The sequence below is a fragment of the Rhinichthys klamathensis genome, unplaced genomic scaffold, assembly GCF_029890125.1.
Source record: "Rhinichthys klamathensis goyatoka isolate OS25496 unplaced genomic scaffold, OSU_Roscu_1.1 h1tg000113l_1, whole genome shotgun sequence".
NCBI classification, from domain to species: Eukaryota; Metazoa; Chordata; class Actinopteri; order Cypriniformes; family Leuciscidae; genus Rhinichthys; species Rhinichthys klamathensis.
In genome coordinates, this window is record NW_026606650.1 from 161,272 (window position 1) to 187,500 (window position 26,229).

At 39.6% G+C, this 26,229-nt stretch overlaps 1 protein-coding gene across 1 annotated transcript in view; it reads left to right on the top strand.

Annotated features, from left to right (window-relative positions):
* The first annotated feature begins 8,545 nt into the window (after positions 1 to 8,545).
* The window catches only part of LOC130088045 (inactive tyrosine-protein kinase PRAG1), a 28,381-nt gene continuing 10,697 nt past the window's right edge, over positions 8,546 to 26,229 (top strand). The window contains exons 1-3 of the mRNA XM_056254644.1: positions 8,546 to 8,641; positions 13,975 to 14,321; positions 19,273 to 20,597. Coding sequence (XP_056110619.1) covers positions 14,073 to 14,321; positions 19,273 to 20,597 — 1,574 coding nt within the window. The 5' untranslated portion in view covers positions 8,546 to 8,641; positions 13,975 to 14,072. The remainder of the gene's footprint in view (positions 8,642 to 13,974; positions 14,322 to 19,272; positions 20,598 to 26,229) is intronic.

Sequence of the window (26,229 nt, forward strand, 5' to 3'; positions counted from 1 at the left end):
ACACTCCTTCCAAAACAGGTAATTACAAAGTCTGCAACAATTTTTTTTTCAATAACTCACTAAAAGAGTAAAGAAAAGTTATGTGAAATGAAAAGAAAAACTGCAAATGAAAAGAAAAACTGTAAAAGAAAAGCAATATGAAATGAAAATGTGTGGAATGAAAATAAAATGTAAATGTAAAGACAAGCAATGTTAAAAGAACAGAAAATATGCAAATAATCCTTTAAATAAATGCTCTTAATACCCTATAACGTTACCATACATAGGCCTATTAAGACAGGTGTTATAGCCTAAATGAAAAAACACACACACACACACACACACACATATATATATATATGTGTGTGTGTGTGTTTTCATTTAGGCTATAACACCTGTCTTAAAATGTAAGGGATACTGGAGCTTGGTTGGGGTGGTGGGACTGCTCGCGGTGGGCGCCGGAAAATTTCCCTTATTTTCAAATCTAAAACTTGACAGGTATGCTACTGACGAACCGAATTAATCAGAAATTACTTTGCAAGTTACTTGCTAGGGATGATGTTAGGAAGTGATATTCAGCTTGCTACATTTTTAATTATTACAGTAGTTAAAACAGCTAAACTTCAACATTTTAGCTGTAAAATGCCACATGCAGTAGCTAATATTAAGAAATATGTTGTGCTTTTACTTTTAAAAATGTTGGTAACGTTACAGTTAATGCTTACAAACTTTGAAGATTTTGAATACAGAAGTTACATTTGTAATGGTGTAGCCTATTTTCATTTAGATGTGGTATTATTATTTGTGCAGTAGCTAAGATTAATTACTGCATAAATTAATTAAGATTATTAAGTAATAAATTCATTTTAAGACAGCATGGAATAAATTGTATAATTTGCTGTTAGCTAGGTATAGTATTATGAGCCACAATTAAAGTCTTGTGACACTCATGCCAGGCAGCAGGCGTTATTGTTGTTGTTGTCGAGTTTCCGCGCGCCGATTGCTTTGGGCCGGGCCTAGTCAAAGTCCAGGGCCGTTTTTTAGTCCCAGTCCGTCCCTGTGTGTGTGTGAGTGTGTGAGTTTGTGAGTATGTATGCAGAGAGAGAGTGTGTGTGTGTGTGTGTGTGTGTGTGTGTGTGTGTGTGTGTGTGTGTGTGTGTGTGTGTGTGTGTGTGTCTGAGTGAGAGTGTGTGTGTGTCTTTAAGGTGAGGCTTTTCTCTCCAGAATTCCAAACTCTGTCCACCCTGTAAACATTGTTACCATGGTACCACACCCCTCCTGCTGTGTGTGTGTGTGTGTGTGTGTGTGTGTGTGTGTGTGTGTGTGTGTGTGTGTGTGTGTGTGTGTGTGTGTGTGTGTGTGTGTGTGTGTGTGTGTGTGTGTGTGTGTGTGTGTGTGTGTCAGGATCTGTTTTGTCAATCAACAGAAACAATTAGCAGAAGTAAATGACACACACTTCTTGATTCACATCTGATCATGTTCTCAACACTTCAACACAAACATCACATCTGATCATGTTCTCGAAACATCAACACAAACATCACATCTGATCATGTTCTCGAAACATCAACACAAACATCACATCTGATCATGTTCTCAACACATCAACACAAACATCACATCTGATCATGTTCTCAACACATCAACACAAACATCACATCTGATCATGTTCTCAACACATCAACACAAACATCACATCTGATCATGTTCTCAACACTTCAACACAAACATCACATCTGATCATGTTCTCAACACATCAACACAAACATCACATCTGATCATGTTCTCAACACATCAACACAAACATCACATCTGATCATGTTCTCAACACATCAACACAAACATCACATCTGATCATGATCTCAACACATCAACACAAACATCACATCTGATCATGTTCTCAACACATCAACACAAACATCACATCTGATCATGTTCTCAACACTTCAACACAAACATCACATCTGATCATGTTCTCGAAACATCAACACAAACATCACATCTGATCATGTTCTCGAAACATCAACACAAACATCACATCTGATCATGTTCTCAACACATCAACACAAACATCACATCTGATCATGTTCTCAACACATCAACACAAACATCACATCTGATCATGTTCTCAACACATCAACACAAACATCACATCTGATCATATTCTCAACACATCAACACAAACATCACATCTGATCATGTTCTCAACACATCAACACAAACATCACATCTGATCATGTTCTCAACACATCAACACAAACATCACATCTGATCATGTTCTCAACACTTCAACACAAACATCACATCTGATCATGTTCTCAACACTTCAACACAAACATCACATCTGATCATGTTCTCAACACATCAACACAAACATCACATCTGATCATGTTCTCAACACATCAACACAAACATCACATCTGATCATGTTCTCAACACATCAACACAAACATCACATCTGATCATGTTCTCAACACTTCAACACAAACATCACATCTGATCATGTTCTCAACACATCAACACAAACATCACATCTGATCATGTACTCAACACATCAACACAAACATCACATCTGATCATGTTCTCAACACATCAACACAAACATCACATCTGATCATGTTCTCAACACATCAACACAAACATCACATCTGATCATGTACTCAACACATCAACACAAACATCACATCTGATCATGTTCTCAACACTTCAACACAAACATCACATCTGATCATGTTCTCGAAACATCAACACAAACATCACATCTGATCATGTTCTCGAAACATCAACACAAACATCACATCTGATCATGTTCTCAACACATCAACACAAACATCACATCTGATCATGTTCTCAACACATCAACACAAACATCACATCTGATCATGTTCTCAACACATCAACACAAACATCACGTCTGATCATGTTCTCAACACTTCAACACAAACATCACATCTGATCATGTTCTCAACACATCAACACAAACATCACATCTGATCATGTTCTCAACACATCAACACAAACATCACATCTGATCATGTTCTCAACACATCAACACAAACATCACATCTGATCATGTTCTCAACACATCAACACAAACATCACGTCTGATCATGTTCTCAACACTTCAACACAAACATCACATCTGATCATGTTCTCAACACATCAACACAAACATCACATCTGATCATGTTCTCAACACATCAACACAAACATCACATCTGATTATGTTCTCAACACATCAACACAAACATCACATCTGATCATGTTCTCAACACATCAACACAAACATCACATCTGATCATGTACTCAACACATCAACACAAACATCACATCTGATCATGTTCTCAACACATCAACACAAACATCACATCTGATCATGTACTCAACACATCAACACAAACATCACATCTGATCATGTTCTCAACACATCAACACAAACATCACATCTGATCATGTTCTCAACACATCAACACAAACATCACATCTGATCATGTTCTCAACACATCAACACAAACATCACATCTGATCATGTTCTCAACACATCAACACAAACATCACATCTGATCATGTTCTCAACACATCAACACAAACATCACATCTGATCATGTTCTCAACACATCAACACAAACATCACATCTGATCATGTTCTCAACACTTCAACACAAACATCACATCTGATCATGTTCTCGAAACATCAACACAAACATCACATCTGATCATGTTCTTGAAACATCAACACAAACATCACATCTGATCATGTTCTCGAAACATCAACACAAACATCACATCTGATCATGTTCTCAACACATCAACACAAACATCACATCTGATCATGTTCTCAACACATCAACACAAACATCACATCTGATCATGTTCTCAACACATCAACACAAACATCACATCTGATCATGTTCTCAACACTTCAACACAAACATCACATCTGATCATGTTCTCGAAACATCAACACAAACATCACATCTGATCATGTTCTCGAAACATCAACACAAACATCACATCTGATCATGTTCTCAACACATCAACACAAACATCACATCTGATCATGTTCTCAACACTTCAACACAAACATCACATCTGATCATGTTCTCAACACATCAACACAAACATCACATCTGATCATGTTCTCAACACTTCAACACAAACATCACATCTGATCATGTTCTCAACACATCAACACAAACATCACATCTGATCATGTTCTCAACACATCAACACAAACATCACATCTGATCATGTTCTCAACACATCAACACAAACATCACGTCTGATTATGTTCTCAACACATCAACACAAACATCACATCTGATCATGTTCTCAACACATCAACACAAACATCACATCTGATCATGTTCTCAACACATCAACACAAACATCACATCTGATCATGTTCTCAACACATCAACACAAACATCACATCTGATCATGTTCTCAACACATCAACACAAACATCACATATGATCATGATCTCAACACATCAACACAAACATCACATCTGATCATGTTCTCAACACATCAACACAAACATCACATATGATCATGTTCTCAACACTTCAACACAAACATCACATCTGATCATGTTCTCAACACATCAACACAAACATCACATCTGATCATGTTCTCAACACATCAACACAAACATCACATCTGATCATGTTCTCAACACATCAACACAAACATCACATCTGATCATGTTCTCAACACATCAACACAAACATCACATCTGATCATGTTCTCAACACATCAACACAAACATCACGTCTGATCATGTTCTCAACACATCAACACAAACATCACATCTGATCATGTTCTCAACACATCAACACAAACATCACATCTGATCATGTTCTCAACACATCAACACAAACATCACATCTGATCATGTTCTCAACACATCAACACAAACATCACATCTGATCATGTTCTCAACACATCAACACAAACATCACATCTGATCATGTTCTCGAAACATCAACACAAACATCACATCTGATCATGTTCTCAACACATCAACACAAACATCACATCTGATCATGTTCTCAACACATCAACACAAACATCACATCTGATCATCAACACAAACATCACATCTGATCATGTTCTCGAAACATCAACACAAACATCACATCTGATCATGTTCTCAACACATCAACACAAACATCACATCTGATCATGTTCTTAACACATCAACACAAACATCACATCTGATCATCAACACAAACATCACATCTGATCATGTTCTCAACACATCAACACAAACATCACATCTGATCATGTTCTCGAAACATCAACACAAACATCACATCTGATCATGTTCTCGAAACATCAACACAAACATCACATCTGATCATGTTCTCAACACATCAACACAAACATCACATCTGATCATGTTCTCAACACATCAACACAAACATCACATCTGATCATGTTCTCAACACATCAACACAAACATCACATCTGATCATGTTCTCAACACATCAACACAAACATCACATCTGATCATGATCTCAACACATCAACACAAACATCACATCTGATCATGTTCTCAACACATCAACACAAACATCACATCTGATCATGTTCTCAACACATCAACACAAACATCACATCTGATCATGTTCTCAACACATCAACACAAACATCACATCTGATCATGTTCTCAACACATCAACACAAACATCATGTCTGATCATGTTCTCAACACTTCAACACAAACATCACATCTGATCATGTTCTCAACACATCAACACAAACATCACATCTGATCATGTTCTCAACACATCAACACAAACATCATGTCTGATCATGTTCTCAACACATCAACACAAACATCACATCTGATCATGTTCTCAACACATCAACACAAACATCACATCTGATCATGTTCTCAACACATCAACACAAACATCATGTCTGATCATGTTCTCAACACATCAACACAAACATCACATCTGATCATGTTCTCAACACATCAACACAAACATCACATCTGATCATGTTCTCAACACATCAACACAAACATCACATCTGATCATGTTCTCAACACTTCAACACAAACAGAATGCTTGAAGAACGACACAATCTGAATGCTCCATTAGCGTCCATAAAAACATTTTAAAAACTGTTCGGTAATGTTTAAAATAATGTTTTCATTCCTCAGCGGGAACAGTAGCGTAACGTTCTTGAGCAGTGTTGTGTGGATCTGAGGAACACCTGTGATTCGCTGATCTCTCATCCGTCACGAGGACAGCAGAAGCTTCTGAATTATTAACCCGAAGGTCAAAGGTCAGAGCAAAGGTCACAGGAGCACTTCTGATGAGAGGCAGCAGGTTCAGCGTCCGAACCAAACGAGATGGAGGAGCGAAAACATCAGATGTTAAAGCAGTCTCAGATCAGCCACAGTTGTGTTGTGTTTTAAAAGCAGTCTCAGATCAGCCACATGATGTCATACAGGAAAACCAAAGAGTGCAACGTTTGAGCGAAAGTCCATTTCTCATTGCTGTCCATACGAATCTGTGCGTCAGGAGTGTTGTTCAGTTGTGTTGTGTTGTGTTCAGTTGTGTTGTGTTGTGTTGTGTTGTGTTCAGTTGTGTTGTGTTGTGTTCAGTTGTGTTGTGTTCAGTTGTGTTGTGTTCAGTTGTGTTGTGTTGTGTTCAGTTGTGTTGTGTTCAGTTGTGTTGTGTTGTGTTGTGTTGTGTTCAGTTGTGTTGTGTTGTGTTCAGTTGTGTTGTGTTCAGTTGTGTTGTGTTCAGTTGTGTTGTGTTCAGTTGTGTTGTGTTGTGTTGTGTTCAGTTGTGTTGTGTTGTGTTCAGTTGTGTTGTGTTTAGTTGTGTTGTGTTCAGTTGTGTTGTGTTGTGTTCAGTTGTGTTGTGTTGTGTTCAGTTGTGTTGTGTTCAGTTCAGTTGTGTTGTGTTGTGTTCAGTTCAGTTGTGTTGTGTTCAGTTGTGTTGTGTTCAGTTGTGTTGTGTTCAGTTCAGTTGTGTTGTGTTGTGTTTAGTTCAGTTGTGTTGTGTTCAGTTCAGTTGTGTTGTGTTCAGTTGTGTTTTGTTCAGTTGTGTTGTGTTGTGTTCAGTTCAGTTCAGTTGTGTTGTGTTCAGTTGTGTTGTGTTGTGTTCAGTTCAGTTGTGTTGTGTTCAGTTGTGTTGTGTTGTGTTCAGTTGTGTTGTGTTCAGTTCAGTTGTGTTGTGTTCAGTTCAGTTGTGTTGTGTTCAGTTGTGTTGTGTTGTGTTCAGTTGTGTTGTGTTCAGTTCAGTTGTGTTGTGTTCAGTTCAGTTGTGTTGTGTTCAGTTCAGTTGTGTTGTGTTGTGTTCAGTTGTGTTGTGTTCAGTTCAGTTGTGTTGTGTTCAGTTCAGTTGTGTTGTGTTCAGTTCAGTTGTGTTGTGTTCAGTTGTGTTGTGTTGTGTTCAGTTGTGTTGTGTTGTGTTCAGTTCAGTTGTGTTGTGTTCAGTTCAGTTGTGTTGTGTTCAGTTGTGTTGTGTTGTGTTCAGTTGTGTTGTGTTCAGTTCAGTTGTGTTGTGTTCAGTTGTGTTGTGTTCAGTTGTGTTGTGTTCAGTTGTGTTGTGTTCAGTTGTGTTGTGTTCAGTTCAGTTGTGTTGTGTTCAGTTCAGTTGTGTTGTGTTCAGTTGTGTTGTGTTGTGTTCAGTTGTGTTGTGTTGTGTTCAGTTGTGTTGTGTTGTGTTCAGTTATGTTGTGTTCAGTTGTGTTGTGTTGTGTTCAGTTCAGTTGTGTTGTGTTCAGTTGTGTTGTGTTCAGTTGTGTTGTGTTCAGTTGTGTTGTGTTGTGGTTCTTGATTCCCTGTGTTCTTCAATTTGTTGATTAGTTGACCTGTCGTATCATTAATGATCTCATTAGTTCCGTGTGTTTAAACCCTGAGTTCTGCTTCATTCTCTCTGTTCTCGTCAGCGCAGTTTGTGATTGTTTGGTGGTTTCTCTCTGAGAGTGAGGGAGAGAGAGAGTGCGAGTGTGTGTGTGTTCATGCCACGACAAGTTCTTCTGCTTCTGTCTCTGTGAACAGGGAATGAAGGGAATTGCGACTAAACTCTGGATGTGGGAAATGTTGACATTGAACGTGACAGTATTGATGATATCCGGTCTCGAGCAGATCGATCACGCTATTGATCACAGATCCTGCAGGAACACTAATGCCTTTACAATCACCGCTTACATCAACTACACAATACTGCTGCTTTTAACTACATTAGTGTGTATCCCTTACACACACACACGCATTTTCTAGCCTGTCTGTCTGTTGTGATGGTGAGACAGGTGAGTGTTTAATTCTTACTGGATGGGTGTTCTTCAAGTGGACCTGAGAGAGTATTTTTGTCAGGACCAAAATGTGTGTGTGTGTGTGTGTTGCATGTCTAAATTAAAATAAAAAATGTCTTAAAATAAAATGAATATAGAGAGATGAAGCCTACTATGTGTGGCACGTGTTGTGTGTGTGTGTGTGTGTGAGACAGAGAGAGAGGCTCCGCCCCCTCTGCAGGAGTTTCGTCGCGTTGCTTCAGTCTGATCAGATCACAGGCACGCACTGCCTCTCTCTCTCACACACACACTCTCTCTCTGTGAATGAACACACACACGCGTGTCTTCTGTGGGATCTAGTTGCTCGGATGTGTCTCTGCTGTCTGCTGTTCCACTGCAGGTGAGTGAGGCGAGCTGTTCTGTCACGCGTGGTTCTAGATTCAGAATAAACCGGAACGCATCTTTGATCTGGATCCGCGGAACCGGATCAAGATTCAGATCGATTCCAAACGGACGCGCGCATCTGGTTTATGTTGTTGATTCCAGATTAATTCATTCATTGATGTGAACGTGGATTTGACTCCAAGCGGACGCCATATGGACTCGCCCTTTAACGCGTGTTTATGATGGGCTAATGTGTTTCTGAACGCGCGCGCGACGCGATATAACGCGTGTTTATGATGGGCTGATGTGTTTCTGAACGCGCGCGCGCGCGACGCGATATAACGCGCGTGTTGTTGATTGACATTCCAATTTCTGTAGCGTGTAAACAGACGTGAACTTGTTTCCGACACGGAATTAAAAATAAAAATGGCATTTAAAATCTCACAATCAATTAGTATGACATTTCTCGCAATTGCAAGTTTATAGCCTATCTCACAATTCTGACTTTTTTTAAAGTCCAAATTCCGAGATATAGCCTAGCCTACAATCGCAATTCTGCAGAAAAAGAAAACATTATAATCCGTGGCAGAAACAATTGCTTCCATAGAAGTTTGAGTGTGTAATCTGATAATCAATTTACCATGGTAATTATAGTTTCTACCATGCAATATTTGCTATTGTTATTATGATTGTAAACTTGACTGGATCTTCAACCAAGATTCAGATTCTCCATCTTTTTTGTTGTTGTTTTGTTTGTTTATTGTTTTCTGGTTATACTACCACATTTTCACAACACTTACTGTATAACTTTGGTTAAAGTGAAGTTGAGTTGCGTTTAACTCTCTTAACTCTGTCATTCTGAGCCGAACACATTAGTGTGCTTTGATTAGCAGTAACACACTCCTCATGTGTGATCTGATGACAGTGAGTGTGAGCTGTGTTCAGGTGTGTTTGACACTCAGGAAGGGTTCGAGGTTCTCTCGTCTCTACCCTTCCCCCTGCACTGCATCTGAAGGCCAACACATGCATTGTTCACAAGTGTTTTCAGCTGCTGTGGGAACAAAGAGCTTCTCCTTCTCCTGTTGTGTCTTGGGTTTTGACTTGTCAAACTTGTTGCCAGTGAGTCTAACGGCGCGACTCGACCCACATTCCCCTCGACACTCGACCTGCCCTGAGCAAACCCTGAGCAAACACTGAGCAAACCCTGAGCAAACACTTAACCTGCGTCCGACTCTTTACCAGGCTTTACGTGTCGTTAAACTTCTGCTAGTTGAAGATTAAGAGCTGATTCTGGATCACCTGGAGTATACATTGCTGATATATGGAATATTCATGATACACTGTATATTTTTTGCTGCCAATGTAAAACTAAGCAACATTTGATCCTCTTTTTATTTAGATATTTAGGCCTGGTTTCACAGACCTGGTTTAGATTTAGCCAGGATTAGGCTTTAGTTCAACTAGATAAAAAAAGTTTGTAGATGAACTTTATGTTGGCTTGAGAAAGTCGGACCAGAGAGTTTGAAGAAGTTGAAGTTTAAAGTAGTTTAAAGCTTAAAGTTTGATAGATAGATAGATAGATAGATAGATAGATAGATAGATAGATTAGAAATAGTTACCACAATTAACCACGTTGCTAGCATGATTTACTACGATTGATCTCGTTGCTAGCTTGATTTAGCATGATTTACCACATTGCTAGCATGATTTACCATGATTTACTACATTGCTAGCATGATTTACCACATTGCTAGCTTGATTTAGCATGATTTACCACATTGCTAGATTGATTTACCACATTGCTAGCATGATTTACCACGTTGCTGGCATGATTTACCACGTTGTCAACATGATCTACCATGATTTAACACGTTGCTGGCATGATTTACCACGTTGCTAGCATGATTTTCCATGATTTACACGTCGCTAGCATGATTTACCACGATTTACCTCGTTGCTAGCATGATTTAAAAACGCTGTCAACATGATCTACCATGATTTACCACGTTGCTAACATGATTTACCACGTTACTAGCATGATTTACCATGATTTACACGTTGCTAGCATGATTTACCATGATTTACCTCGTTGCTAGCATGATTTAACACGTTGCTAGCATGATTTAACCCGTTGCTAGCATGATTTACCATGATTTACCATGTTGCTAGCATGATTTAACACGATGCTAGCATAATTTACCACGTTGTTGGCATGATTTACCATGATTTACCACGTCGCTAGCATGATTTACCACGATTTACCTCGTTGCTAGCATGATTTACCACGCTGTCAACATGATCTACCATGATTTACCACGTCGCTAGCATGATTTACCACGTTGTCAACATGATCTACCATGATTTACCACGTTGCTAGCATGATTTTCCATGATTTACACGTCGCTAGCATGATTTACCACGATTTACCTCATTGCTAGCATAATTTACTACGCTGTCAACATGATCTACCATGATTTACCACGTTGCTAACATGATTTACCACGGTGCTAGCATGATTTATCATGATTTACACGTTGCTAGCATGATTTACCATGATTTACATGTCGCTAGCATGATTTACCATGATTTACCTCGTTGCTAGCATGATTTAACACGTTGCTAGCATGATTTAACCCGTTGCTAGCATGATTTACCATGATTTACCATGTTGCTAGCATATTTAACACAATGCTAGCATGATTTAACTCGTTGCTAGCATGATTTACCACGATGCTAGCATGATTTAACTTGTTGCTGGCATGGTTTACCATGATTTACCTCGTTGCTAGCATGATTTAACACGTTGCTAGCATGATTTAACCCGTTGCTAGCATGATTTACCATGATTTACCATGTTGCTAGCATGATTTAACTCGTTGCTAGCATGATTTACCACGATGCTAGCATGATTTAACTTGTTGCTGGCATGATTTACCACGATTTACCTCGTTGCTAGCATGATTTAACACCTTGCTAGCATGATTTACCATGATTTGCCACGTAATTTACAAGATTAAATGAGACGTGTTTTAAGATAAGCTTTCAGTTAAACAACTCATGCATTTCAGTCTGGGACTAGTTTAAGCCTCGTCTGTGAAACCGGGCAAAACATTAGATTCGATAGTTTCTATCAGACTGTTTTCATTTATGAATCTAGCTCTGCACTGTAAAAAAAATCTGTTAAATTTACGGCAATAAAACGGCAGCTGAGGTTGCCAGAAGTTTACTGTAAAGAATACGGTAGCAACATTTTAGGTTTTACAGACTTAACATAAATGTACAGTATGTAGTATTTTACTGTTTACGTATATAGCACTGAAACTTTCTGTTCTCCAATAGACTGTTTTTCGCCGTTAAAAGCTGGATTTTTCAGTATTTTACAGTATGGTCCATGCGACTCTTTAACGTTTGCAAAATACGCAACACATTTAACATGCAAATATTTAATCTCTGTAACGCATGAATGGTTTCAGTGTCTGCTTTTAAGAAATCTTTCTGAATATTGATTACCCATATGTGACTCATTTTTAGACTCTTAATGAATAAATCATCATCGCTTGTTTACTCGATGTCGCCGCAGTTGCTGTGAGTATTTAAAGAGTCCGCTGGTTAGAACAGGAAGTCATGTGACCTGGTTAAACAGGAAGTCATGTGACCCGTTTAAAATAACATGCGTGAGCCTGTGAGCGCCTGACCTCACGCATGAGCTTCTCCGTGCTTCATTCGCTGGGAGAGGTCAGTCTCAGGTTATGATTCATTTTCCTTTGGAAATAATGGAGATTGTCGGGCATAAGGATGATTCTTCAGGAGTCATTTCCCACATCCTCGTCACTCGTCCCGAAGAGGATCTGTCATGCTCTTACACTCTCCTCAGTGTGTGATGTTGCTGTTTAAGCTCCAGTTCTCCTCTATATCAGTGTCAGTGTTTCTGAACTCCTGAAACGCCTCCATTGTAGTCTCGAGTTTCTTCCGGGAACACGTCACAATATTCCTCATAATTCATACACAGAATAAAGGGGCGGGGCCTGGTGGAGTTAGTTAGTAGTGTGTTAAACTGGTGGTTATGGAAAGGGGCGGGGCATTTCCCAAACACACTCGAAGCGCTCGACCAATCACAACACACTGCTCCAGCCGACCAATCAGAGCACAGTGTGCTTTTCAGAAGGAGGGGCTTCATAGAGACAGGAAGTAAACAGAGCGTTACTGACAGACTGGGAAGAGAGGAGCCGCAACAATGGAGAATATGAGGAGAATAATCAACATTCAAGCAGGAAAAGCTGTTCTAGTAGAGCCTGAAACATCATCACGCATAATATGGCCTTTAAAAGTCTGAAGACAGTGCAAACGCATGTGTGCGCACCAGCGCTCGTGTCAGGTGTGCGATGAGACGCGGTGACGCTGTTGTGGTGTAAAGCTCGCCGTGGTGCCAATCTCCACACGCATTCCTCACATTCCTCACATTCCGGCGTGAGAACGCATTCCAGACTCGAGTGTGAAGAACAGAAGAGCCTCTAATGTCGGCGGCGTTGGAGACGGACGAGGTCGACCATCCACTGACCTTCAGCTATCTGCCTTTAAAGACTACAATCCACATGTAAATATGCTTTAGGATTTATATGAAATATTCACTATATATATATATTGGTCCAGCCATTTCTCCTCGTGTGAACTGAACTAGTTTGAGTTTCATGATTCGGCCGCGGTTGAGTCGTGGGATGCGCGAAGGCTAACCGAAGGAAAGCTTCTAGAAAGCGAGGGATGAGGAACAGGAGGAGAGGATTTACACCTTTTGTTTTTCACTAGCAAGCGTGAAGTACTTTCATCTGATCATCAGCCCAAAGCCTCTCACACAAGTGCACTTCCCCGTCAGACACACACTAGAACTGAGTGAAATAAACCCTTTCCTTCAAAATCATTTACACTTTATTAAGGTGTCATTGTTACAGTGTAATTATATATTTAAGTACTGAGTGATATTAAGTACTACATGTACTTACTGTAGGATTAGGATTTGTTGTAATTATGCATGATTTACTGGTGTTACTACGGTAAGTACATGTAATATATGTAACAAGGACACATTACCATTATATGAGAACTGAACTGAGCTGGACGATGACATCACGGTTTTCTCCAGAGCCGCTATCTATATAAATGAACTAAATTAATAACTTTACAGCAGAAATGAAGCATCACTGAACTGACTTAAGCTGGACTGTGACGCTGTTCTCTTCTGGACACACACTCTGCTGCATTATTGTCCTGTTATCTCTGTAAAGCTGCTGTGTAAATGAAGGAGACTCGACTGGACTGTAATATAAAGTGTTAGCGTTCCCTCTTGTCCTCCAGGTTCGGAGGCTGCTGATCCCCCGCTCGGTTCCTCAGACTATGAGCGACCCGTCTCGGCCGGTTCCGCCCAGTAGAGTCCGGTCAGACGGGATCTCGAGATGTCTGCGTGTGGAGAGTTTGCAGAACACGTGTGGAAACCCGGCTCGTGTAAGAACTGCTTCCACCCGCGCAGCGCCCACCGCCAGCCGGGGCCCGAGCGAGCCCGCGCGAGTGTGACCGCGGACGACGAGGATGGGGGGACGTCCCCCTCGCCCTACAGCAAACCCACCATCGCTGTCCGGCCCACCATGATGAACATCGACGTCACAGCCGAGGTCAACACGGACATCAACATGAACACAGAACAGGTGACTCAATCACTGAATCACTGAATCACTGAATCACTCAATCACACTGAATCACTCAATCACTGAATCACTCAATCACACTGAATCACTCAATCACTGAATCACTCAATCACTGAATCACTCAATCACTCAATCACTGAATCACTCAATCACACTGAATCACTCAATCACTGAATCACTCAATCACTGAATCACTCAATCACACTGAATCACTCAATCACTGAATCACACTGAATCACTCAATCACACTGAATCACTGAATCACTCAATCACACTGAATCACTCAATCACTGAATCACTCAATCACACTGAATCACTCAATCACTGAATCACACTGAATCACTCAATCACTGAATCACTCAATCACACTGAATCACTCAAATCACACTGAATCACTCAAATCACACTGAATCACTCAATCACACTGAATCACTCAATCACACTGAATCACTGAATCACTCAATCACACTGAATCACTCAATCACACTGAATCACTCAATCACACTGAATCACTGAATCACTCAATCACACTGAATCACTCAATCACCCTGAATCACTGAATCTCTCAATCACACTGAATCACTGAATCACTCAATCACACAATCACACTGAATCACACTGAATCACTCAATCACACTGAATCACACTGAATCACTCAATCACACTGAATCACACTGAATCACTCAATCACACTGAATCACTCAATCACACTGAATCACACTGAATCACTCAATCACACTGAATCACTCAATCACTGAATCACTCAATCACACTGAATCACTCAATCACACTGAATCACACTGAATCACTCAATCACACTGAATCACTCAATCACACTCAATCACACTGAATCACTCAATCACACTGAATCACACTGAATCACTCAATCACACTGAATCACTCAATCACTGAATCACACTGAATCACTCAATCACTGAATCACACTGAATCACTCAATCACACTGAATCACTGAATCACTCAATCACACTGAATCACTCAATCACTGAATCACACTGAATCACTCAATCACTGAATCACACTGAATCACTCAATCACTGAATCACACTGAATCACTCAATCACTGAATCACTCAATCACACTGAATCACTCAATCACTGAATCACTCAATCACTGAATCACTCAATCACACTGAATCACTCAATCACTGAATCACCTAATCACTGAATCACTCAATCACACTGAATCACTAAATCACTGAATCACACTGAATCACTCAATCACTGAATCACTCAATCACACTGAATCACTGAATCACTCAATCACACTGAATCACTCAATCACTGAATCACTCAATCACACTGAATCACTCAATCACTGAATCACACTGAATCACTTAACCACACTGAATCACTCAATCACACTGAATCACACTGAATCACTGAGTCACACTGAAACACTGAATCACTCAATCACACTGAATCACTGAGTCACACTGAATCACTCAATCACACTGAATCACTCAATCACACTGAATCACTGAGTCACACTGAAACACTGAATCACTCAATCACACTGAATCACTCAATCACACTGAATCACACTGAATCACTCAATCACACTGAATCACTCAATCACACTGAATCACTCAATCACACTGAATCACTCAATCACACTGAATCACTCAATCACACTGAATCACACTGAATCACACTGAATCCCTCAATCACACTGAATCCCTCAATCACACTGAATCACTCAATCACACTGAATCACTCAATCACACTGAGTCGCACTGAATCACTCAATCACACTGAGTCGCGCTGAGTCGCACTGAATCACACTGAGTCGATGAACCCCTCTGGTGTTTTTCGCGTGTCGGTCAAAAATTTCAATTAATGTACTATATTTTAGTTTGATGGTTCGATTTATGGTATTAAATTATATTTACACTGTATTTATAATCCATTTATCCACTTTTTGAGCATAGACCTGAAAATTAAGTTTCCAGCTTAAACTGTGGAGAATAGGGATGGGGCCGATCCGATCCAGTATCGGTATCGGGACCGATACCAGCGTAATTCACGTATCGGATTTTCCCGATCCAACCTGCGGAGATATCCGATATCCATGAGCCATGTCTGCGCTTTAACGTTGTCTGCTGAAACGACTCCAAAAGTGATTCCCGCGGCCCGCCGGCTAGTCTGCTAGCTGGCTGCAAACTGTGGAATGGATTTCCTGAACAGAGGCACGGCTCAATAAGACACAGAGACCCCCCCCCCCCTCAGGAAATCCATTCCGCAGTTTGCAGCCAGCAAACAGGATAGCATTGAGCTGCCAACATGTTCACTGTGTGGAAATCCTATGGTGGAAATACTTCACACTGGAAACACCACAGCAGAGCAAGACAGCAAAATGCAATGTTTGCAAAGCCGTATTAATTAAACCATTTGTCTGTGATGCATGTTTGCTATTCGCAGTCCAGAAGAGAAAGAGAGAGATCTCTCACGCGGTGCCACAGCGCGCACAACACGACAGCCCATCAGCATGATCGGTGATTGTTGTAAAATGCAGTCTCTACTGTTGCTAAATTGCGGGATGCGTTTAATAATAAAAAGAGCTATTAAAAGCACAAAAATCTGCGCAAGAGAAGCTGTTCCCAATGCGGCGCGCGCTCCGAAACAGACCGCAACGAGACAAGCACATTATACTTTGGGCTTCATATGCGCGTCTAAATGATCAAATGTAGCCTACACAAAAATGTCAAAATGACCGGCTTGGAGATTCACTTAAACAGTTTATGTCTAAAATGGACGTAGTTATGGAAATAGTTGGGAGAAAATATGGTGCATCAGTAGACTATTAGATCTGCACTCGTTCTTAAAGGGGAAGCAGTCTAATAAACATGCTGACGATTGCTCCATTACTGAGAATCAAACAACAAAAGGCAAAGAGAAAATCACTCACAGCTCTTGAATGAATAACTTTAGCTTTAATAAGCATAAATCTATCTATGATAAACTTTGCAGTGCTGTTTTACTTTTGATTACTTTATTATAATTCTTTTTAGACCATACCTGAAAAATGTTAGTAGACCTTCCTGAAATTAAAGCACTGTGTAGGCCTGTATAATGTGTATCTTTGTTTAATTTTCTATCTTTTGTTTATCTATTGTTTAATATATATATATATATATATATATATATATATATATACATATATTGACATACATGCATACGTACATATCATACTTGCCTGTAGAGAGGAGTTTATTTCAGCATCATATAAAATCAACAATAATGATAATAATAATATTAAAGCAAACACAGCTCTGGTATCAGAAAAGTATCAGTATCGGGCGATATCCAAATTCAGGTATCGGGATCGGATCGGAAGTGAAAAAATGTGGATCGGTGCATCCCTAGTGGAGAATCTTGAACGCTTTAAATCACAGACTGAAGATTGATCTCTTCTCAAACACGACACTCGGCAGATTATTGTTGAAGTGAGAAAAGTTTTAAAAAGTGAACTTAAAAAAAGTTACAGAATTTTACGTTTATTGTTATTTAAAATGCACAAAAATTCTGTTTTCAATTTTTATATGAAATATATATATTTATAAAAACACATTTTACTCTAATCTAAAATCTTTCAGTCAAAAGTGACTTAAGAGCACCAGTGGGGTTAAACTCTTATTATGGCTGAATCACATTCTCCACTGCATGGGTGGAGACTGGAATGTCTTCGTAAACGCTAGATAACACACGGCCATGCAGTTTTATGTAGGCTTTACAGGAAGGCATTGATATGAACACATTCAGGCTGTTTAAACAAAGATAATTATATCACCGCCAAGGGCATTGATTCATCTCAATAGCGGACTTCACTGCAAACACACACACACACACAGTTAGTCACATAAAGGCGTCAGTAGACTCAAATGAGATGACTGATTGGTTATTTGTACTTGGGTGAATAATTGTCAAGACATTGCCTAGACATGCCTGTCACATTTTGCCAAGGTGTTTTGTTTGTGGTTTGGCGTCATGATCTCAAGGTGGATTTTTTCAATGGCAATTATTTATTGATTTACATGTTTTTATAATAAGCCGATATTAGATGGTTGTGGTTATATGTAGCTCGAAGCTACATGGCAAAACAAAAGTCATGGTTTAACCCTTGTGCAACCTTATGGACATTTTAGTTTTTTTTTTTAGTTTTTTTTTTATCATTTCACCTGTGTTAATGCCAACTGCATAAAATGTGGCACAGGTGTGTATTTTTATTGGAATTTTTCTATTTCACCCCATTTCCTTTAAAAATCAATTTTGCACTAGTAACACAAAAAAGTTCCTCTCAGGACCTTCAGGACAAAAATGAAATTTTTGCTCGCAGGGCCATTTAACTATAAAATGATGCAATCTTTGCTCATAGGCTTTCATTCTTGTTGGCAAGGCTTTAAAATTGTGTGTGTGTGTGTGTGTGTGTGTGTGTGCTTGTAATATTTAAGAGAGAAAAACTACTGCAAATCACAAGTCCAACCACTGTGTCCCAGTGGAGTTTGCTGGCATCTAATGGGTGAAATCTCACTGAAAGCTAATTTTTTTTTTGAGATTTCAACCTCAAATTTGGAACATGACTTGTTTAGATTTATTTTCTAGCAGTTTTAGAGTTCAACATGTTTCATAAAATATATATTTTATATAATATAAAATCATTTTCATAAACTTAAACCTCTATAACTTTTTTGGTTTTACTTTTCAAACTTTTTTTTTTACCTCTTTAAAAATGAGACCAAAATTTTACGACCGTTTTTTTGTCCTCTATGGACCAATGTGTATCTTTTGACGCACAAGGGTTAAATCCCAGGGAAAGCAAGAACTGATAAAGCCTGTACCTTGAATGCATTTGTAAAATGGCCTAAATGTAAATATGTGAAAAGATTCCAGTGTTTGAATTCTGCCCAAACTTATCATTGCTTCTGTGTCTCAGAGCAACCAGAAGACCTCTGCTGGACTAAAGAAAGCTCTGGATTTGGCTCCTCTGTACATCGATAGCAATGGATGTAATAGATCTCTAAGAGAAGCCATTATACAAAACGGCATCTCCGGGAAGAAGTTTTCCCCAAACGTTTGTTCACCCACTGGATTCTCCAAAGACTGCATGATTATCAGCAGTGTATTTGTGAGTCAGGAAGATGGCTGCGTTTCCCAAAATCTGAAAGAGAACGGGAGCGATGGCCCCTATAGACAGATGACCAAAGTGGTCAAGAGCACTTACACCAATGGAGATTCATGTCTTCACAACGTGACTCAAAGAACCAATGGAAACAGTGATGGAGTTACGAGTCCTCTAAGAGTATCCGTAGAGGAAAGGCAAGCCAGATCCGCACCAGGGAATGGGACGCCAAGTACGCCATCTCCAATGACTCCAGACTCCTTCCATGAAAGCTTGTCGGACTCGTGCTCCAATCGGAGCAGCACGGATTCATTACCGGGACCTCAAAACTCAAGCGCTCCGCCAAACGGGCTTGAGGAAAGCGAGCCGATCTACGCTGAGAGCACTAAGAGGAAAAGGCGAACGCCGTGCGACGGGAAGGAGTCTGAAACGGAGCTCAACGCAAGCGACTCTCAGAGAGCAACCATCACAGTCGTAGCCGCCCACACCGAAGAAAACAACAGGACTTTTTACCTAAGCAGCCCGGATTCTGCCGTAAGCACTCAGTGGACCCACTTCAGCCCGACGGCGCCCAAAGACTCGTCAAGCCCGGCGTTCACTTGGCCGGACGCAACCGAAGGAACTTCTAACGCCTCCCAACCCAAGCCTCAATCCAGTCCCCCAGTTCCTCCTAAGATTAACTCCCGTCCTCCCAGACTTGGCACCTCCAGTCTTTCCCTACCGCTACCCGAGATAAGCTTTACCATGGTTCTTTCTCCAAAAGAAATGGCTCCCGTTCCTTCCCAAGTGGACTCCATTGCTGCAGTTCGCTCGGCTCCGGTCCGTAAACACCGGAGTATGGAAGACTGTATTGACGAGGCGGAAGAGGAGGGAGAGTCTGAGAGATCGGGCTCCTGTACCCGTCCGGTTGAGTCCATCAATGGTCCCGCTGTTCGGGGGTTTGTGTCCAGAGAATGGAAGAGCGAGAGCAGTGCGACGCCAGGCACCGGCAACAAAAGCACCAGTCAGACTCCGGCTGGCGTCCCAGAGAAGAACGGGAAAACCAGCGAGAGCACCAGAGCTCATCTCCACCAGACCACCGAACCCAGCGCCGGTCGAGATCCCGTTCCGCCGCCTCCACCTCCCAAAAAACACCACCGGTGAGCATCGCATCCTTCTTTTGTGCTGCTTGCCATGTTGGTTTTACTAACCTTTTTGTCCTTTAATTAGATTAGTGCTATTGGAATTATACATCAAAAATTTGACTCTTACAACTTTTGATACCCTGGTTTTGGAGAGTTGGGTGGAGTATAAACACCACCGGTGAGAATTACCTACTTATTTTGTGCTGCTTGTTGGTTTTACTAGCCCAGATTGATGGTATAGATGCGTATCCAGTATAATGGAGCTACTATACTGGAGACAGACTCTTAGATGAGTGCTATCGGGATTATTGGCCTCTACAACTGAACTGGGAAGCTCTTTTGATACCCTGGTTTTGGAGAGTTGGGTGGACCATAAACTGTTTTATTTGTTTTCCCCATAACATCTGCATTGCTTTCTCTTGCCATGTACACACTACCAGTCACACTTACTGCAAGATTTCTAATGTTTCTGAGAGAGTCTCTTCTGCTCTCCAAAGCTGCGTTTATTTGATCAGAAATACAGTAAACAGTGTAATATTACTCCAGTGTAAATCAGCTGTTCTCTATGTGAATATACAGTAAAGCGTAATTTATTCCTGTGATCAAAGCTGAATGTTCAGCATCATTACTCCAGTCTTCAGTGTCACATGATCCTTCAGAAATCACTCTAATATGAGGATCTGATGCTCATAAACATTTAGGATTATTATCAGTGTTGGAAACAGTTGTGTACATTTTTATTTCAGGATTCTTTGATGAATAGCATTTGACAGAAATAGAAAGCTTTTGTAACATTAAACACTACCGTTCAAAAGTTTGGGGACAGTAAGAATCTTTATTTTATTTTTTGGGGGAAATAAATAAAAGTAATCTTGGATTAATTAAATGTATCAAAAGTTACAGTAAAGACATTGATAGTGTTACAAAAGATTATATTTCAGATAAATGCATCAATTCTATTCATCAAAGAATCCTGAAAAAATCAGTTTTCAACACTGATAATAATAAATGTTTCTTGAGCATCAGATCCTCATATTAGAGTGATTTCTGAAGGATCATGTGACACTGAAGACTGGAGTAATGATGCTGAACATTCAGGAAAATGTTTATATGGTTGTCAACTAATGAGACGCTACATTTAGTTCAAAATCCACTGGATGTTCATTAAACATCAATGCTTTTCGACTTTAATAAGATTTCCCCAAGAAATGAGCAAGAATGAATCTGGTGATCTTTATGATTCATCTTCTTTCTGACAACAAACCACTTGAACTTGACAAACTCGTCATTTCGACTTCAGAAATAGCACAAGATTTTCATGTACACTTTCCAATAGCACATCAAACACTTGTTTTTGTTTTTTGTTCCATGTTTTTTTTTTTGTCGTATACCAGGTTATTTTACCGAGTTTAAAACCTCGTAGTATTGCTTCTTATCGTCAGTGTGAGTTCTGTGTTGGTTTTGTCACCGATTGTGAAGGATTCCTTGTGAAATACTCGTTTTGTTGTCTTGTATTGGCCCATAATTGATCCTCAATGCCATAAGGGGATGGGATAGCTTGAGCTTTATTTAGATGATTATTCCAGCCTGCTTATCTCTGATATAGTTGCTTGTCTCCTGAGTCTCAGGCCGGTGCTGGTCTCTCGCTTCTACGCATTGTGTGTTTTCTGTGAGGTTTATCAGCCATTCATCAGCTCTGAATACAGCGCCTGTGCGACTCGTTTATAGCGATGCTTATAACGAGGGCTTGTCTTGTGCGCTGAGTGTGTGTGTGTGTGTGTGTGTGTGTGTGTGTGTGTGAACTCGATCTGCTCGCTCTGTGAGGATGGGATTGGTCTCGCTCGGTCCTGTAATATACGTGTTAACCGCTTCACCTTTAGAGAAGCGCATGCTAAGCCACATCTCTGAGCTATTCTCATTAGCGTGTGTGTGTGTGTGTGGTTTATTTCTGAAACAGGAACGTCTCAGGCTGAGAGTGTCCAAATAAGCCGTGCTGAGATCGGCATGTTTTCAGGTTAAATACATCAGATGTTTTTACCATCAACAGCAAACGCGTTCTGTGGGTCTGAGATGGCGTACTCAGCACGTCCTGGGGTGTGTGTGTGTGTGTGTGTGTGTGTGTTCAGATGGCGTACTCAGCACGTCCTGGGGTGTGTGTGTGTGTGTGTGTGTGTGTGTTGAGATGGCGTACTCAGCAGGTCCTGGGGTGTGTGTGTGTGTTGAGACTGTCGGAATGAAAGTGTACAGAATGAGTGTATGGATGTGTTAAAGGTTGCATAGATTTGGGAGTTGATGAAATCATCAAGCTAAAATTACTAATTTCTATATTTAATAATTTTTTTGTGTTTTATGAACTGACACCGAAGAAGTTGTCTTTAAATCATCACTGCTAACATTAAAAATTATACATAAAAAAAATTATTTATGAAACGCCATATTTTAATGTTGTGTTAAATATTATCTTTTTATAGTATTTGATATAATATTACAATATATTATGTTTTACATTTTCATAATATTTAGTATTGAATATTTTATCATATATTTATTATATTTTAGATTATATTAAAAATATTTAATATAATACTAAAACAGATAAAATATTTTATCAGATTAAAATTCAATAGTTTTAATATATTAACTATTGTATTTTTATAGCATTTAATATAATACATATTTGAAAATCGTTTGTAATGTTTAATATAGTGATAAATATTTGATAATGTGTAATATATCAATGATATTTAATATAATATATATAAAATATTGTATAATGTTTTATAAGATTTAATATAATACTATAATACAGTAAATATTTTATCAGACATTTGATAATTGCAATATTAATTTGTTCAGACAGTTCAGATTCACAGACATTCATTAAATAGATTTTATGCTTAATATCTCATAATTTAGCAGCACATTCACATGTTTATGGTTCGATGATGTCATTTGATAGTACACATGACGTAGGTAAACAAATACTTTTTTTTTTTTAGTAATTGTTTCATTTTTTATTTTTTTTTACTTTACTTTTTTGTGCTTGTTTTATTTCATAATTATTTGGGAAACCTGCATAAAACGAACACAGGAAGTGTAAATGGGTGAAGTTATGAATGATTAATGGAGCAGATGGATGATAAATCTGCTTTTCCAGCAGGAGCAGCAGAGGCGATGTTAGTGAGAGATGTTACACACACACACACACACACACACACACGCTGAGCATCAGGTGTGTATGTTTGAGGCTCTTCGGGTCGGTTCTGTTGTTTTATCAGTAGTTCCTCTGAGCTGAAGTGTGTGTGTGTGTGTGTGTGTGTGTGTGTGTGTGTGTGTGTGTGTGTGTGTGTGTGTGTGTGTGTGTGTGTGTGTGTGTGTGTGTGTGTGTGTGTGTGTGTGTGTGTGTGTGTGTGTGTGTGTGTGTGTGTGTGTGTGTGTGTGTGTGTGTGTGTGTGTGTGTGTGTGTGTGTGTGTGTAACAGATGATCAGCGCCTCTAGTGTTTGTTTCCACGCCTCGGGACGCTTCTGTTCTCATAGAGATGATATTAGAGCTGGATATTTACAGTTTCACACTGAAAACACACACACACACACACATGTGCGCACTCGAACAGAAGCAGATTCTCGCTCGGATGCGTCAGAACCGCCGGCCCATCCTGAGGTAGGTGTTTCACTCAGGTCCTGTAGAGCTCAGGACTCATTTGCATGTGTTTGAGTGGATCATGTGTCAGAGGTCGGTTGGCTTGACCAAAGGTCACGTTTGGGCTCTTTGGTCCTGGTGTGTGTGTGTGTGTGTGTGAGAAGCTGGAAGAATCACTGTATTTGTTCCAGATCCTGATGTGTGTTTGCGTCCGGCTGGGGTTTTTTAGCACATTCGCTATGCAGTTGCTAGGGTGTTCTGGTGCTGGTTTACTGTTTTAAGTGTGTGACGTTCAGTGCTCGTGTTTAACACACACACACACACACACATCAGTGAGACGTTCAAGTTTGTCCTCCAGAGACACAGCAGGAGTTTATAGACCCATAATCACAGGAAACATAAGACACACACACACACACTCTCTCTCTCTCTCTCTCTCTCTCTCTCTCTCTCTCTCTCTCTCTCTCTCTCTCTCTCTCTCTCTCACTCACACACACACACACACACACACACACACACGCACACAGGAAATGATGCTGTTCTACTTATAGAGTTGCTCACCGCACAGAATCAAGAGTGTGTGGATCTTGTTAGCCCTCTATTGCATGAAATATTAATTAGACATGGTAAAAAATGTTTTGCATGTTTTTATTACTTAAAATGAGCTAAATAACAGATATATTTAAAAAAATCTAAAAAAAAGTTTAAAGTTTAAAGTAAAAGCCATATGGCAACAATATGCAATCGTGGAAAGTACCATAAAATCCACATTTTTTTCAAAAAACTCATTTTATTTAAAACAAGTCTCAACAAATCCATCTCATACTTAGTGCAATGTTTAAACAAACATTTATACAGTAAAAACATTATATAATTTCAACAATTATCTGAAATGTCTGGTAATAATAACCAGGAACCTGGAACCTGTCTCACTGAAATACACTGTATTCATTCGTTTCATTTCATTCAGTCAGTCATTTTTTGCTGTTTTATTTAATTTCATTCTCTTCATGCCTTGTGAAAGTCAACAAAGCAGTTCCTCTCTACAGTGAAGCAGAGGAAAACTGCACACTTGCAGCACTTGCTTCTCACAATGCCCTTGCATCCTGGCATTTTGCATCTGCCCTTCTCAGATGCATGCAAGGGCCAGTGGTCTGTGCGGTCTCTGCGGACAGGATCTGGCGGGACAAAGCTTTGGGGCCCGCTTTTATTTTCCCCCACCACAACAGCTTGTGAAGGTCTCCCCTTCCTCTTGTTTCTCACCTTGCTCTCCACGCACAAGCATGAGGCCACTTGGAAGTAGCTTAGATGCATCTTTTATGGAGAAAATGGGATGATATGTTACAGATAACCTACAAAATAGCTTAAATCACAAAATATAAAACATTATAATGTTTTTACCTTTAAAATATAAGCAAAAGTTGTAAACATAGTCTCAGAGTAGTTTCATGTAAGTCAATGGGACTCCATTAGGTTGAATGCACCAGGACGTTTCCATATTTGCATGTAGTTGCCATATGGCAACAAATGTATTTTAGCATATTACAAAAAATGTCTAAAATCAAAACCGAATTTAATGTTAAAAAATTAAAGTTTACTTACCCCAGATAGTGATGTCAATTTTTTATTTGATGAAAACTTTTAAAAATTCGGAATAAAAGGCTATCTTGGGGAGCCCCAAAGTAATTGTTGCCATATGGCAACACTATGCAATAAAGGGTTAGTTGTATCACAGATCTGTTCAGTTCTTCATTTATTTTTATTTTATTTTTTAATTCTGCAGTCGTTATCACTGACTTAATACACCTTCGTGTTGTCTGAGAGATAAAGGTGTGTGTGTGTGTGTGTTCTGTGAAAGAGGCTTCATTGCCCAGAAACTCTGTGGTTTAGAGGTATAAGCGCACTTCCTTAATTTGTGCACTTATATTTAACGTGTGTGTGTGTGTGTGTGTGTGTGTGTGTTTAAATCAGTACAGAGGAAGCTGTGCTGCTCCGTCACAGAACATC